Source organism: Hemitrygon akajei, chromosome 10 (genome assembly GCF_048418815.1).
Source record: "Hemitrygon akajei chromosome 10, sHemAka1.3, whole genome shotgun sequence".
NCBI classification, from domain to species: domain Eukaryota; kingdom Metazoa; phylum Chordata; class Chondrichthyes; order Myliobatiformes; family Dasyatidae; genus Hemitrygon; species Hemitrygon akajei.
The window spans coordinates 80,999,625-81,016,236 of record NC_133133.1 but is presented as its reverse complement, the minus strand read 5'-3'; the positions used below and the strand labels follow the sequence as shown (position 1 = coordinate 81,016,236).

The 16,612-nt window shown below is 40.2% G+C and overlaps 1 protein-coding gene across 1 annotated transcript; it reads right to left on the bottom strand.

The window, feature by feature from the left end:
* Window positions 1-2,152: 2,152 nt before the first annotated feature.
* Window positions 2,153-15,995, bottom strand: LOC140734092 (interferon-inducible GTPase 5-like). The gene is made up of 2 exons (XM_073057676.1): window positions 15,881-15,995; window positions 2,153-3,435 (listed from the first exon to the last, which is right to left on the bottom strand). Exons 1-2 carry the CDS (start codon window positions 15,898-15,900, stop codon window positions 2,262-2,264), a joined length of 1,194 nt encoding a protein of 397 aa, XP_072913777.1. The 5' UTR covers window positions 15,901-15,995; the 3' UTR covers window positions 2,153-2,261.
* Window positions 15,996-16,612: the final 617 nt, after the last annotated feature.

Genomic DNA, 16,612 nt, shown 5'->3' with positions numbered 1-16,612 from the left:
GATTGGACAAGATAGAGGCAGGAAATATGTTCCAGATGCTGGGAGAGTCCAGTACCAGAGGGCATGGTTTGAGAATAAGGGGTAGGTCATTTAGGACAGAGTTAAGGAAAAACTTCTTCTCCCAGAGAGTTGTGGGGGTCTGGAATGCACTGCCTCAGAAGATAGTGGAGGCCAATTCTCTGGATGCTTTCAAGAAGGAGCTAGATAGGTATCTTATGGATAGGGGAATCAAGGGATATGGAGACAAGGCAGGAACCGGGTATTGATAGGAATTGATCAGCCATGATCTCAAAATGGCAGTGCAGGCTCTAAGGGCCGAATGGTCTACTTCTGCACCTATTGTCTATTGTCTATTGTCTATTCCTGATCACAGCCCTGATGGCGAAGATGGTGTAAAGCAGGTGCCACGATGTCTCTGCTGGAGACTGCCTAATTCCTCTGAAAACTGAAGTATGAGAAGAGAACATGGGAGCACTCAGTGCTTGCTCCTTAGCATCCATGTCATAATGTCTACTGTTTACTTCAATTGTATCAAATTAATTGCCAAGAAATGAAGTCGTTCGGTTTACTTAACACTTTTCAATATTTTACTCTGTATTTTACATTGATTCAACAATATTTTCTTATGTTTTGGTGATTATAGCCAAAGATAACATTAATTCACACTCTGCAGCACTGAAGTTGATTTCTGTGTCTATCTGCTATATAAGGAGGAATCATTGCAATGTTTGAAAAACTTTTGATGTAGTTTCAAATGAAGAGAATTGCCTTGGATCTTGAAATTTCCTTCTCACTGTAGTGCTGGCTGATTTGGTGAGCATCTCCCTCACCTGGCTTTCATTTCAGTTTTTCAGTAACGAGAGCATTTTCTTTTATTGTACTCCAGGTGGGCGAGGGAATCCATGAAATGAATAGCTCAGCTAGAAGCAAACAACTTGTTCATCTCTTTACCACAGAGTTTCTATGGGAGAACAGCCACAGAACAGACATGGCAAGTAAGCGGTTACTAGGTTAAGATCTTTTCTGTCCTCAGTTTCTGACTGACAAAAAAAAGCATAATATGGTGATGCAATATAATTAAATTTACTAATATTGGACTTGCAGTGCAAAAGACTGAATGTAATTTGCACAATTACAAATGGTGCACTTTCAATAAAGTCACGAGAGTAAGTTTCATTTTTGAAATGGTTTGGAATAATCTGAGATATTGGATGTGACACAGCACTGGTATCATCCAAAGCCATTTCCTCCAAGTGATCATAAAGGATTAGTTAAGCTCAGTTGAAGAGAGTTTAATTGAAGAGAGTTGAAGAGAAACTTGAGTTTAATTTACAGTTACAATAAAGGTGGAAAGTTTTATGTTATGTTATGTTATTTCAATATTATGCAATTTATTCTATCATCTTGCAATATTTTTAATTATTCCTTGTGATGTATTAATGTACTAATAAATAACTTAGAATGACTCTGACTTGCAGTGCTGTATCAGTAATATACGACAACCAGAAGTGTTCATACGAAACTCATAGAACCTGCAGAAGGGAGAATTAGACAATTGTTTGACTATTTTAAATGAGATCTAAATATGCAAGCCCGTCATTGATCCTGGATCTTGGCATAAGCCTTGTGCCAAATTTTTAAACAATATTTGGTTTAATTATTTGGAGTTTCTCTTGAAGGCAAGTGAAACTGAACCAGTTGATAAGCGCTTAACACAGGCTGTGAAAGTCTTCCCAATAGTTAAGATCAGAGGTTAATACAGTTGGTTGGGGTGGCACTTGATATTTCAACCAATGATTTACAACATCTCAATTGATACAGGCATCTATAAACTGCACTCAATTATCAGCTATCATCTGGCCTGTGTAGTTTTATTTTTAAACAAGTAATTGGCTGAATAATATAAGGTGCTTCTGATTATTGCCTCAGAGCCCACCCAGCAGTGCCATGTATAGGCCAACATTTATTGGGTACATCCTTTATGTACACCTCAGAAGGCAGATATAGTTTAATTTTAAAGTTTAATTCATGGAACAGCACTTTATTATTCTTGCACTGGTTTTCCACAAAGCTACAGATTGGAACTCTTTCCCCAAACCCTCCGCCTCCTAGTATTGAATAAGAAATATTTCCAGGAGTGCATGCAGTAGAAGTGAACATTATTGAGCAGAGTTACAGCAGGATTTGGTGCTTGATGCGATGTCATCAGATTATTAAGCATGGTGATACAAATTCACTGGGTTGATACCTTTACAAACCAGTTAATCAGTTTCAAAGGCAACTTTCACCACTCTCTCTGCATTCTCCGTAAGATCATTCAGTGCAGCACTCAGTATCTTGTAAGACATGAGAAATGATGAGCCTGCTCCAAAAATGGAGCCAATGACAGGCACAAAGTCGAGAGCGAATTCCAGGGCTGAAACATTAAAAACAGCAGCCCCCCAACCTAACCTCACAATTACATCTAGGGTTATTTTCCCCAGCAGTGGAGCTTTTACTGTCGCCTTCAGCTCTTCCACAGGTTTTCCTGCTCTCTTGGCCAGTCTTTGAAGAGAAGCATCATCCAGACCCAGGCATTTCCGGAAGTGGACAATGGATCCAATCAACATACCGATATCACAAACTCCCAATCCCCCAGAGAGTGTTGCTAACATCCAGATATGTTTACTCAGAATCTTATATTTCTTCTGAACTATCTCCACATTTAGATTTGGAAGGTTCATGACAAAGATCCTTTTCTTTACATTATTTAGATCACCTTCGAGTCCTTCATTTAACCGAATGAAATCAAAACGATTTGGCTCTAAACTGGATATCAGGAACACGGTGGGATCCGGAAACCCTGCCTCTGCCAACTTCCTGACGGTGTCACTCCGAATCTTTTCCAGCTCCTCTTCTTCATTAATAACCCTCTTCTGTATCCTCATGGAATAAAGATCAGCATCAATCTTAGAGCGGACAAAATAGAACTGTTTCCCAAGCCTTTTAATCTCTTTGGCAAGTTTTACATCATTTTCTTTGAATCGACAACCAGAGATTATGATAAAGAAATCAAATCTTTCGAATTTCATTTCTGTGAGATATTTAGCTGCTGGAAATGTTGTGGTTCCGATCCCCGGCAGGTCCCAATAGTGAACATTGGGCAGAGTGGGATGTGAGTACCCGGCTGGCTCCATTATTGTTTCTGTGGTCCCAACTTCAGCTGCTCCCGGATCATCGCTCCGAAGTCCTCTCATGGCATTGATGAAGGTGGATTTTCCTGTACCTGATTCTCCCGTCACTGCGATGTTAAGCTCTGTTTTATCCAGATCAGTTGCTTTCTTCTTTATCGGTGGTTTAACTTTTTCCTCCCCACCTGTTTCAAAATCAGATTTTAGTTTGCTCAGCTCTCCCTGGTTGAAGAATGAGGAGGTCTCAGTCTCTGCCACCTGTTCACTGAAAGAAAATATGTTCCGTTAAAGTTCTCAACTGAAACAACTTCCATTTATATTTCATAGCATGGCATTCACAGAACATCCTCATGTCAGTCCTTACTTTCAATGGTCTAAGTGCTTTTTGCTGTTACAATTTGCTATCCAACAACTATCTAGAATTTGTTATTATAATATGCATATGGATAAGTAGTCATAGGAAAGTACAGCACAGAAACAGCCCCTTCGGCCCTTCTAGTCCACACCCAAACCAGTTAAACTGCCTACTCCCATCGACCTGCACTGGGACCGTAGCACTCCATACTCCTATTATTGCTGTACCTATCCAAACTTCTCTTAAACATTAAAATCCCGAGCTCACAAGCACCACTTGTGCTGGCAGCTTATTCACTTTCACAACCCTCTGATTGGTAAATATGCTTTGAATTTGCTTAAACCCCATTGATTTAACTAATGGAGCACTAGATCTCAACCTGTTTGTCCGCAGAGCAGCATCTTCACAAACTTCTGCCATTTTGTTTCTGTTCATCATTGTTACTTCACCAAGTAAACAAGATTGTCTAAATCTTTGCCTCCCTGAACTGATATTGCAAGTGAAGTTGGTGAAAGGTGATTGGAGCAAATGAAGCCCTATATTGTGAGGGGCGCTAGTAATTGTTTGATAGGGTGCAGAAGAGGATTGACTGTCAGAGGTTCCAATGCAGATGATGCGTTCCGTCTGCAGACTGGTGCATCAATGGAATGGGAACAGCACATTTCAGACCTGGAATTCTTCAATCATTGATATGCTCTACCACAGTCAATAATCTAGTATCAGCATATGCAGTTCTGAATGATGATACACTGCTAAACAATTGGGAGGAGGAGAGATAAACAGTTTCACAGAACATGTCCATCCTCCACCATTGTGAGTGCTAAAGATGTGGCTGAAATATTCACAAGCATGCTGTTCATTATCCAGGTCTGTGTTACCATAGAACGTAAATCCAAAGACTTCACTTCACTCTACATTATTGATCTATTGAGATTCAGTATAGAAAAAGCCCTTCCGGCACTTCGAGCCATGCTGCCCAGCAATCTCCCAATTTAACCCTAGCCTGATCATGGGACAATTTACAATGACCAATTATCCTACCAACTGGTATGTCTTTAGGCTGTTGGAGAAAACTCATGTGGTCACAGGGAGAATGTACAAATGCCTTACAGGCAGGGGTGGGAATTGAACCCAGGTCACAGGTACTGTAAGACGTTATGCTAACCACTACACTACAATGCCATTTGATACTAACAAATGGAAAACACAATAGTTAAGATGCAACATAAAGGTGATAGGACCAGGCAACTTCCAGAATATAGTATAGAAGATGTGAGCTCTTTCAATGCAGGTATCTACACGTCATGATGTAACATTGCTCAGGTGTCAAATCTAGTTCAACAAACCTGTCTACACAGAAACATCAACAGCAATGGGCCTTGCCATCATAGGGCACTCAAGAAGAACTTATTCACACTCACACCTATGCCTAATTTGGACAATATGATCTTCAAACCTTAGCTCAATTGTGGACATGAGAGCTTATTCCCATACATAATGAAAACTTCCTTTGATCCCAGGCTAAAGCTTCATTGAGTGTGGCAAAAAAGAGCCACACTCTTTCAGTAGGCACTAAGAAGAATGCATACCAACAGTTAGTGATGTTATCCATATAAACTGGAGTTTGGAATAGGAAGAGTGAGATTGTGCAGGGAGTGAAACCACTAAAAAGTCGAAATCTCCTTGCATGTGAGTTTCAGGCAGAATGGCCAAGTTAGAGTACTGAACTGAACTGAGGCTTCGGCTCAAGAGGCTTTGGTGAGAAGAGGAGGAGACCAAGGTCTCGGAAGCCATTTTGGATTGGCCATTGTGTGACTTGGTCAGCAGAGTAGTCTAACATGTGAGACTTTGGCTCGAGAGGCTTTGATAAAGAAAACAGAAATGCAGCAGATAAGAACAGGTAAGTTATTTAAAAAAATTATTTTGCAAAGGTCGTATGCACATATGTATGCAATTCCACCCCCAGACCCCCGGTTTTTATGAAAAGAAGACGACGGAGATGGCTGGGCCATGTAATGAGAATGCCAAATGATCAACTAGCAAAAGTAGCGCTAAGATGGACCCCACAGGGAAAGCGAAGTAGGGGCAGGCCCAAAATGACGTGGCAGAGATCTGTGGAAGCAGAACTGAAGGAAGTAGGCATGAACTGGGTAACGGTGAACAACAGAGCAAAAGACCGGCAGAAATGGAAGACCCTTGTGGAGGCCCCATGTGCCACCTAGGCACTAAGGGTTCAGACAATGATGATGCCTTCTACCCCCCCCCCATATGAAACACAGCAAGAAAATCCACACTGCTCCCCGCTCCACATTGACAAATACAGTATAATGCAAACGTCTTAGGCACTCTAGCTATACATGTGCCTAAGACTTTTGCATAGAACTGTAGATTACATACTTAACTATATGGATATCAAATTATGACAAATTAAATAAAAGAGGTGATGTGTTTTAGCGCATGATGTGAGAGCTGGTTTCTGGTGACCACGTCTGAGTTATTCCAGGAACTCCGGCTCAAATTTGAGGAGCTGGAATCTGAGCTTCAAACACTGCGATGCATCAGGGAGGGTGAGAGTTACCTGGACTCTGTGCTCAGGGCCTAGGGGGTGGGACCGCGAGTGAGACATTTGGGGAGGGGATGTTCCAAGAGGGAGTGCTGGAGGAGTCTCAACCCTTGAACTTGCCGAACAGGTCTGAAATTGATGCAATACACACAAAATGCTGGGGGAACATGGCAGGCCAGTCAACATTTATGGAAAAGAGCAAACAGTTGACGTTTCAGGCCAAGACCCTTCATTTCTCAGCCCGAAATGTCAACTGTTTACTCTTCTCCAAAGATGCTGACTGGCCTGCTGAGTTCCTCTAGAATTTTGTGTGTACACCTTTGACCTGTCAAAGGCAGGTCATGCCTTATGAGCCTGATTGAATTTTTTGAGCATGTGACTAACCACATTGGTGAAGGTAGAGCAGTAGATGTAGTGTATATGGATTTCAGAAAGGCATTTGATAAGGTACCCCATGGAAGGCTTATTGAGAAAATAGGAGGCATGGGTTCCAAGGGGACATTGCTTTGTGCAACCAGAAATGGCTTTCCAACAGAAGGCAAAGAGTGGTTGTAGACAGGTCATATTCTGCATGGAGGTCAGTGACCAGTGGTGTGACTCAGGGATCCGTTCTGGGACCACTTCTCTTTGTGATTTTTATAAATGACCTGGATGAGGAAGTGGAGGGATCAGTTAGTAAATTTGCTGATGACACAAAGGCTGGGGGTGCTGTGGATAGAGTGGAGGGCTGTCAGAAGTACAGCAAGACATCAATAGGATGCAAAACTGGGCTGAGAATTGGAAGATGGAGTTCAACCCAGATAAGTATGAGGTGGTTCATTTTGGTAGGTCAAATATGATGGCAGAATATAGCATTAATTGTAAGACTCTTGGCAGTGTGGAGGATCGGAGGGATATTGGGGTCCAAGTCCATAGGACACTCAAAGCTGCTGTGCATGTTGTCTGTGTGGTTAAGAAGGCATGTAGTGTATTGACCTTTATCAACTGTGGGATTGGGTTCAAGAACTGAGAGGTAATGTTACAGCTATATAGGACCTGGTGAGACCTCACTTGGAGTACTGTGCTCAGTTCTGGTCACTTCACTACAAGAGGGATGTAGAAACCATAGAAAGGGTGCAGAGGAGATTTACAAGGGTGTTGCCTGGATTGGGGAGCATGCCTTATGAGAATAGGTTGAGTGAACTTGGCCTTTTCTTCTTGGAGCAATGGAGGATGAGAGGTGACCTGATAGAGGTGTATAAGATGATGAGAGGCATTGATCGTATGGGTAGTCAGAGGCCTTTTCCCAGGGATAAAATGGCTAACACAAGAGGGTACAGTTTTAAGGTGCTTGGAAGTAAGTACAGAGGAGATGTTGGGTAAGTTTTCTATGCGGAGAGTGGTGAGTGCATGGAATGGTCTGCCCGTAATGGTGGTGGAAGCGGATACAATAGGGTCTTTTAAGAGACTCTTTAACATTTAGATGGTGCTTACAAAAAGAGGGCTATGGTAACCCAAGGGTATTTCTAAATTAAGTACGTGTTCAGCACAGCATTGTGGGCCGAAGGGCCTGTATTGTGCTGTAGGTTTTCTATGTTTCTATCTTTTCTATTTCCATCATCTGCTGATTTTCTCTTGTTTGAGACTGATGTTCCCTGTGAGCATGAGACAGAGGGCTGTAGGGAAGATGTGCAACTGAATCGTGGCACAAGGTTCATGGAGCTGTTCAAGAAGGGGGAGAGAAGAGAAATGTAGTTGTAATTGGTGATTGTATAGACAATGGAACATGCATAATTCTCTGTCACAAGGATTGAGAGTCCCAAAGGTAGTGTTATCTGTCTTGTGCCTGGGTCTGTGGCATCCCATCTGAATTGCAGGGAAATTATGCATGGAAAAGGGAAAGGTTCAATTTTTTGTGGTTCACATGGGTACCAGTGATCTTAGAAGAACAAGGGAAGAGTTTCTGCTGGGGAAATTTAAGAAGCTAGGGGCTAAATTAAAATGCAGAAACAAACAGATATTAATCTCTGACTTTTACCGGAACAACATGCAATTTGCACAGGGTTAATGAGATCAGAAAGATAAAGTTTGGTGTGGAAGAAGTGGGTTTGAATTTATGGAACATTGGCACCAGGGTTGGAGAAAGGGAGCTGTTCTGATGGGGCAGGCTCCACCTGAAGTATGCTGGGAGCAGGACTCAGGATCACATAACCATGGCTGTGTTTAGGGCTTTAAGCTAAATAGTAGAGGGTGGGTTCAACAGGCTGGAAAATTATGGATAAAATAAAAGGGAAGGAGAGTCCAGGAGAGGTTGCAGAAGTCTCCAGAATAATGCAGAAGACAAAGTTTAGAAAGGGATAAGAAATTATCCTCAGTAACATGGAGACAACATTGAAAAATCACAGTTGGGAGCTTAACAGCCAAGGATACACATCATATCAAAAGGAAATGCAGCTGAGCAGAGATGTTGGGATGGCTTTGTTGGTTAAAAAAAATAAAGTCACAAAAAAAGGCATATGATTGGAAGATGCAGTCTACAAAGGGTGAAAAAAAGACCCTGAAGGGAACTTTATATAAACCTCCAAATGGTAGCAAGGATGTGGAGTACAAATTACAATGGGAGACAGAAAAGGCATGTAAAGAGGGTAATGTTGTGTTGGCCATGGGGGATTACAAAATTTAGGTTTATTGGAAAATCAGTTGGAAATGGGTTCCAAGAGAAGGAATTTGTAGAATGTATAAAACAAATTTTTCAAAGAGGTTTTGATTGAGATTCTGGATTAGATGTTGTGTAATCAATCAGATTTGATTAAGGGCCCCATAGGTAAAAGAACCCTGAGGTGTCAGTCATCATACCAGTATAGAATACATGCTGCAATTTGAGAGGGAGAAGATAAAATTGGACATATCTGTATTACAGTGCAATAAAGTTCACGGGCAGGGATGATAGAAGTGTAATAGCTGGACATTTTGACAACAATTAGACCATAAGACATTGGAGCAGAATTAAGCCATTTGGCCCATCAATTCTGTTCTGCCATTTCATCATGGCTGATCCATTTCTCTCTCCACACCATTCTCCTGCTTTCGCCCTGTAACTTTCATGCCTTGACTGATCAAGAACGAATCAATCGCCACCTTAAATGTACCCAATAACCTGAGCTCCACAGCTGCCTGTGGCAATGAAATCCACAGATTCACTGCCCTCTGGTTAAAGAAATTCGTCCTCATTTACATTCTAAACGAATACCCCTCTATTCTGAAGGTGTGCCCAGTGGTCCTAGACTCACCCATCATAGGAAATATCCTCTCCACATGTAAAGTATTTAGGCCTTTCAACATTCAATAATTTTCACTGAGATCCTCCCTCATTCTAATAAATTCCAGCAAGTGAAGGCCCACAGTAATCAATCGCTCCTCAGACAATAATCCTTTCCTTCCTGGAATCTTTCTCATGTAGCTCCTCTGAACCCTTTCCAATGTCAACATATCCTTTAATAAACAAGGGGCCCAACATTGCTAACAATACTCTGAGAGGCTTCACCAGTGCCTTATAAACCCTTAGCATTACATCCTTGCTTATATATTCCAATCTGATCAAAATGAATGTTAACATTGCATTTTCTTTTCTCAACACCAACTCAAACTTCAAATAAACCTTTTGGGAATCCTGCACGAGGACTCCAGAGCCCCTCTGCACTTCAAATTTTTGAATTTTCTCCCTTTTTAGAAAATAGTCTACAAACGTTTGTATACTTTCATACATTTCCCAAAAGTATATTCCATTTGCCACTTCTTTGCCCATTCTCCTAATCTAAGTCCTTCTGTAGCCTCCCTGCGGCCTCAAGACTACCTGCCTCTCCACCCATCCTCGTGTTGTCTGCAAGCTTGGCCACAAAGCCATGAATTCCATCAAACAAGTCATTGATATACAATGTAAAAAGCAATCCCAACACAGACCCCTGCAGAACACAACTAGTCACTGGCAGCCAATTCTGAAGACACAGGATCAGTTCATCCCAAAGAAGAAACATTGTAAAGGGAGGATGAAGCAACCATAGGAACAAGGAAGTCAAGACAGCTATAAAGCAATGTAAAGGACATACAATATAGCAAATAATATTCAGAAGTTAAGAGGATTGGGAAGTTTTTAAAAACAAGCAGAAAGCAACCAGGGAAATGAAAGTCACAAGAGAAACAATAAATATGAAGGGAAGCTAGCAAATAATATAAGAGGAAACCAAAAGCTGCTTTCCTTTTAGATGTATACAATGCATGTAAAAAGTATTCACCCCACCACCCCAGAAGTTTTATCGTTTTACAACATTGAATCACAGTGGATTTGTTTGGCTCTTTTTAACACTGATCAACAGAAAAAGACTTTCGTATTAAAGAAAAGACAGATCTCTACAAAGTGATCTACATTAATTATGAATATAAAACACAAAATAATTGATTGCCTAAATAATCACACTCCTTTAATATGACACACCAAATCATCACTGATTTAGAAGTCACATAATTAGTTAAATAGAGATCATCTGTCTGCAGTCAAGACGTAAAAATATACCTGTATCTGGAAGGTCCAACTGCTGGCAAAAACTACAGCCTGAAGACAAAAGAACACTCCAAGCAACTCTGCAAAAAGATTATTAAAAAGCACGTCAGGAAATGGATTACAAGAAAATTTCCAAGTCACAGAATATCACTTGGGAGTCCAGTTGTCAAGCATCAAGAAATGGAAAGAATATGGTACAGCTGGAAATCTGCCTAGAGCAGGCCATCCTCAAAAACTGAGTGACGTTGCAAGAGGGAGACCAGTGAGGGAGACTGCCCAGAGACCTGCGACAACTGTGGAGGAATTATAAGCTTCAGTGGCTGAGATGGGAGACTGTGCATTCAACAACTGTTGCCCGGGTGCTTCACCAGTTGCAGCTTTATGTGGCAAAGAGAAAGCCACTGTTGAAAAAAACTCACATGAGATTTCAGCTAGAGTTTGCCAGAGGGCATGTGGGAGACTGAAGTCAGCTGGAAGAAGGTTCTCTGGTCTGATGAAACCAAAAATTGAGTTTTTTGGCCGTCAGACTAAATAATATGAGAAGCCAAACACCACTCATCATCAAAAATATACCATCCCTACCGTGGAGCATGGTGGTGTCTGTATCATGCTGTCGAGAACTTCACTGCAGCAGGCCCTGGAGGGCGTGAAGGTAGAGGGTAAAATGAAAGCAGCAAAAAATGGGGAAATCCTGGAGGAAAACCTGATGTAGTCTGCTAGAAACTGTGACTTGGGAGTTTTGTTTTCCAGCAAGACAATGACCTCAAGCATAAAGCCAAAGCTACAGAGGAATTGCTTAAAAACAACAAAGTTAATGTCCTGGAGTGGCGAAGTCAGAGTCCAGACCTCAATGCAATTATGGATTTGTGGCTGGACTTGAAAAGGGCTGTTCATTCCCGATTCCCATGCAATCTGACAGAGCTTGAGCAGTTTTGTACAGAAGAATGGGGCCTTGAAGGGGGTGAATACTTGTACAATCAATTATTTTGTGTTTATATTTGTAATTAATTTAGATCACTTTGTAGAGATCTGATTTCACTTTGACACAAAAGAGTCTTTTTCAGTTGATCAGTGTCAAAAAAGCCAAATTAAATCCACTGTCAATCATTGTTGTAAAACAATAAAACAGAAAACTTCCAAGGGTGTTGAATGCTTTTTATAGGCAGTGTAAATAGTAAATGAGAGGCAAGTCTTAACACAGGTCTGCTGAAAGCTGACACTGGAAAACAAGTAACAGGGGTCAAAGAAATGGCAGATGAACTGAATAAGTGTTTTGTGACAGTCTTCACTGTGGAGTCTTCAGCTACATACCAGAAATTCGAGTGTGTTGAGGGAAGGGGTAGTGTATTTGCGACTACCAAGAAGAAGGTGCATGGGACTGAAAAGTCTAAAGGTAGGTAAGTCAACTGGTCAGGATGGTCTACACCCCAGGGCTGTAAAAGTAGTAGCTAAAGAGATTGTGGAGCAGTAGTAATGATCCTTCAATAAAGATTTCAGAATAGAGGGAGGCAAGAGACGGGAAATTATAGGGAAGTTTGCTTGACTTCAATAGTTGGGCAAGATGTGAGGGTCTATTATTAAGGATGAGGAATCAAGGTAGCTGAAGGTACATGATAATTTATGCAGAACTCGGTATGGTTTCTTGAAGGGAAATCTTGCCTGACAAATCTGTTGAAATTCTTTGAGAAAATAGCAGGCAGGATAGACAAAGGAGAAACAGTAAATGTTGTTTACTTGAATTTTCAGACATCCTGTGATAAGGTGCTGCACAGAAGAGTGGAAACAAGATAACATTCCAAAAGGATAGCAGCATGAATAGATGATTGACTGACTGGCAGAAAGCAAAGAGTGGCAATAATGTTAATAAACATAAAATGCTGGAGGAACTCAGGTCAGGCAGTACATATCTATGGATAGCAATAAAGAGCTGATCTTTCAGGCAGAGATGCATCATCAGTCCAGATGAAGGGTCTTGGCCTGAAACAACAGCTCTTTATTCCTTTGCTGGTTGGCTGCCAGTGACTAGTGGTGTTCCATTGATGTCAGTGTTGAGGAAGCAGGGATTCTGCAGAAGGACTTGGACAGATCAGGAAACAGGAGAAGAAGTGGCAGAATGAATACAGTGTAGTGAAGTGTATGGTCAGACATTTTGCTAGAAGGAATAAATATATAGCTTATTTTCTAAATGTAGAACAATTTCATAAATCAGAGGTACACAGGGACTTGGGTGTCCTTGTGTAAGATTCCCGAAAGATTAACTTGCAGGTTGAGATGGTGGCAAGGAAGGAAAATCCAATGTTAGCATTCGTTTTGAGAGGATTAGAATATTACAGGAAGGATGTGATATTGAGGCTTCATACAACATTAGTCAGACCATACTTCATGTATCGTGAGCAGTTAGGGGCCCCATATCTATGAAAAGATATGCTACTACTGCAGAGGGACAGGAGAATATTCACAAAAATGTCACAGTGATTGAAAGAGTTAACATTTGAGAAGTGGTTGATAGCTCTGGGCCTGTATTCATGGGAGTTTAGAACAATAGTGTTGGGGTGGGGGCAATCTCATTGAAACTTACAAAATATTGAAAGGCCTAGTTACAGTGGAGATGAAGAGGATGTTTCCAACAGTGGGAATGTCTAGTTCCAGAGGTCACAGCCTCTGAATAGAAGGGTGTTCCTTTAGAATGGAGATGAATTTCTTTTGCCAAAGGGTGCTGAATCTGTGGAATTCATTGCTACAGATGTCTGTGGAGGCATGTCATTGGTTATATTTAAAAAGGAGGTTGAAGGGTTCCTCATTAGTAAGGGCATCAAAGATTATGGGGAGAAAGCAGGAGAATGGGGTTAAGAAAAATAATACCGCTATGATGAAATGGTAGAACAGACTCGATGGGGCAAATTACCTAATTCTGCTCCTATGTCTTGTGGTCTAAACAATGATGGTTACATTATCTGCCGATTGTCTATTTTTGATAAATCCTGTTTGATCCATATGCACTAATTTTGGTAAGCATTTAGATAATCTATTAGATAAGATTTTTGCTATTATTTTATAATCAGTATTTAATAAAGAAATAGGTCTATATGATGCTGGTTTTAAAAGGTCTCTATCTTTTTTTGGCAATACTATTAAAACAGCTGTTGAAAAAGATTCTGGAAGTCTATGCGTTCTTTACGCTTGATGTATTAACTCCATAAAGGGAGAAATTAATAAATCTTTAAACTTTTTATAAAATTCAGGCGGAAAACCATCTTCTCCTGGAGATTTATTACTTTGAAGTGATCCTAGAGCTTCTTCAACCTCCTTCACTGTAAAAGGCATACCTAATCCCTTCTGTTCTTCCATATCTAATTTTGGAAGAGTTATTTGTGCTAAAAATCTTTCTATCTTAACATCATCATTTTTTGATTCTGATTTATACAACTCAGAATAAAAGTTCTTAAAAGCCTCATTAATTTCTAGAGGCTTATAAGTAACTTTATTCACTTTTGTTCGGATTGCATTTATTGTTTTAGAAACCTGATCTGTTTTTAACTGCCATGCAAGGACCTTATGTGACCCAGAAGTTTTTTCAAGAGATAAACAAATATGTGAGGAAGTTTCTCTGGAAAGGTAAGATGTCAAGAATATCGTTGGAAAAATTGACATGGAAATTTGATCTAGGAGGGTTACAACTTCCAAATTTCAAGAATTATTATAAAGCAAATCAACTTAGATTTATTGCATCTTTTTTTGAGAAAGATAAACCGGCATGGATTAGAATAGAACTAGACAAAATAGGAGAAAACGTACCAGAAGATTTTATATATAAATGGGAATCTAAATGGATACGGGAAAAGAAAGAATCTCCTATATTAAAACATTTGATTGATTTATGGAATAAGATAAGTGTTGATGATGAGACAAAAAAATCTTTATTAGCAAAGAGATCTTTAATTCAAAATAGACTTATTCCTTTTACAATGGACAATCAACTTTTATATAATTGGTTTCAAAAAGGGATTAAATACATAGGAGATTGTTTTGAAGGAGGTATATTAATGTCATTCGATCAATTAAAGAATAAATATAAAGTATCAAATAACACTTTATTTTGTTACTTTCAATTAAGGGCTTATATAAGAGAAAAATTAGGTCAAACAATGTTATTGCCGAAATCTAAAGAAATAGAAATTTTAATAAACAATGATGGTTGTGTTTGTTTCTTTTGCATCTTCATTTGTTCTTCTCCTTTCCTGTGACACAGTAAGTTATCCATCCCTCTGAGTAGACTGGCCCTCAGAGCAATGCCTTCATTTCATCAAGGTAGACCTGGTGACATTAAAGGAACAATGATACCTTTCCTCAGAACCATGGTGCATAATGGAGATGAAGAAACATGAGGAAATGTTATCTCATAGTAAAACCCTGGTTCATTCTCTTTGTGGACATTTTGTTGGAGAATAGCATAAACAGGCAGCATCATTAAATCCTGCGAGTGGCATTCACTTCATCCTCTATGTGATACTGGTGGAAAGTGTGTGTGTTTTGGGGAGCAGGTGGTGCACCAGTCCAACTTCTTGTGTGCTGCTGGAGCTTGATTCATGAAAGGGAAGTGAGGGGTAATCCTGCATGCATCTGACTTCTGCCTCACAGGTAGTGGAAGGTCTTTGGGGTGTGAAGAGGCAAGCCACTCACTGGTGGATACCATACCTCCTCTTGCAGCCACCGTTTTCGTTTCTCTGGTCTTGTCAAATATTTGATCAGTGAGGAATTGAGCCATGTTACTGTCATAGAGTTAAGGATAAGTTGATAGATTTTCTTTGGAGATTTTTCAGCTGAATGACTGTTAACACTGTTTTGATTATCCCGTATAATCAGGGTTTTACTATGAGATAACATATCCTCATGTATCTTCATCTCCATCATGCACAATGCTTCTGAGGAAAGGTATCATTGTTCCTTTAATGTCACCAGGTCTACCTTGATGAAATCATGAGCTGACCACAAGATGGGATCAGATTGATCCAGGATGCGGCTTTTCAAGAAGGCAGGTCCCAGCTACATGCTCAAGGCTGTTAGGAACTTCTAATAACTGCTGTTCTCAATGTCAATACCCACATCTCAAAAACAAGCAAAAGGGATTTAGTCCATCAAAGAGCCAGCACTATCCTGTTCTAAAGAGAAAGCTGAGCACTGTAGGCTTCTGCTCTGGCAGGTTTTGTTGATGCAGGAGAGCTGGGAAGAAACAATGTGCTTAATTTCCGACCTACCTGGAGCTTGACCCTCCCATTCCTGATCTCTGTCTCTTGTTGGCTGGCCTGTATAACAATCCAGTGACTACAGAGCTTTAAATGGATGCTTGGGGAGCCTCTTTGTCTTTTCTTGTGTGATTTTTTCCACTTCTAGAGGAGAAGACAGAATGAGTTGTGCTTTATTTTTATATACCATACATATCCTAGACTGAAAAGCCAATCACCTTTAACATTTGGTTTCATGCGAGCAAATAGAAAATACACAATCGTATTGTTTCACCTTGCCTTAGTCAATCTGAAGAAAGAGATTGTGAGGGTAGTTGTGCATCCTTCTCAATGTTCAAATGAAGAACGACCTATCATCAGGACATAGAGAACTAAAGCTGAATGGGAATGGTCAAAATTGTCTGTTGAATTCTCAAACATCATCATAAATCAGTCACCACCTTGAAGTGAAGTGACAGAAACCCTTGTGCTGTAAAATGCCCCCTTACTGTCTCAATGAAAAGTCCATGGCAATCGTTTTGAGAAAAATAGCATTTTTCACTCACACTCCCAACAATTCACAGAAAGATGTTATTTCTACAGACAGGAGATGTCAGTGAAATTGCAATTAAATTAAAATAAATAGCTGACTTGTCAAATACCTTTTCTGTCTTCACGGATCGGAATAAAATACTAAAGATATAGTTAAATACTAAACTTAATCAGGAGGATGAGAATTCTCAGAGTTGAAAAGTGGGAATACAG

What these genes read in the sequence shown, in the direction of transcription:
- LOC140734092 (XM_073057676.1), bottom strand. Translation starts at nt 15,900, where the DNA reads ATGGGAGGGTCAAGCTCCAG. An exon ending in ATGGGAGGGTCAAGCTCCAG is followed by an intron (nt 3,436 to 15,880) that starts GTAGGTCGGAAA and finishes ATTTTCTTTCAG; the next exon opens with TGAACAGGTGGCAGAGACTG.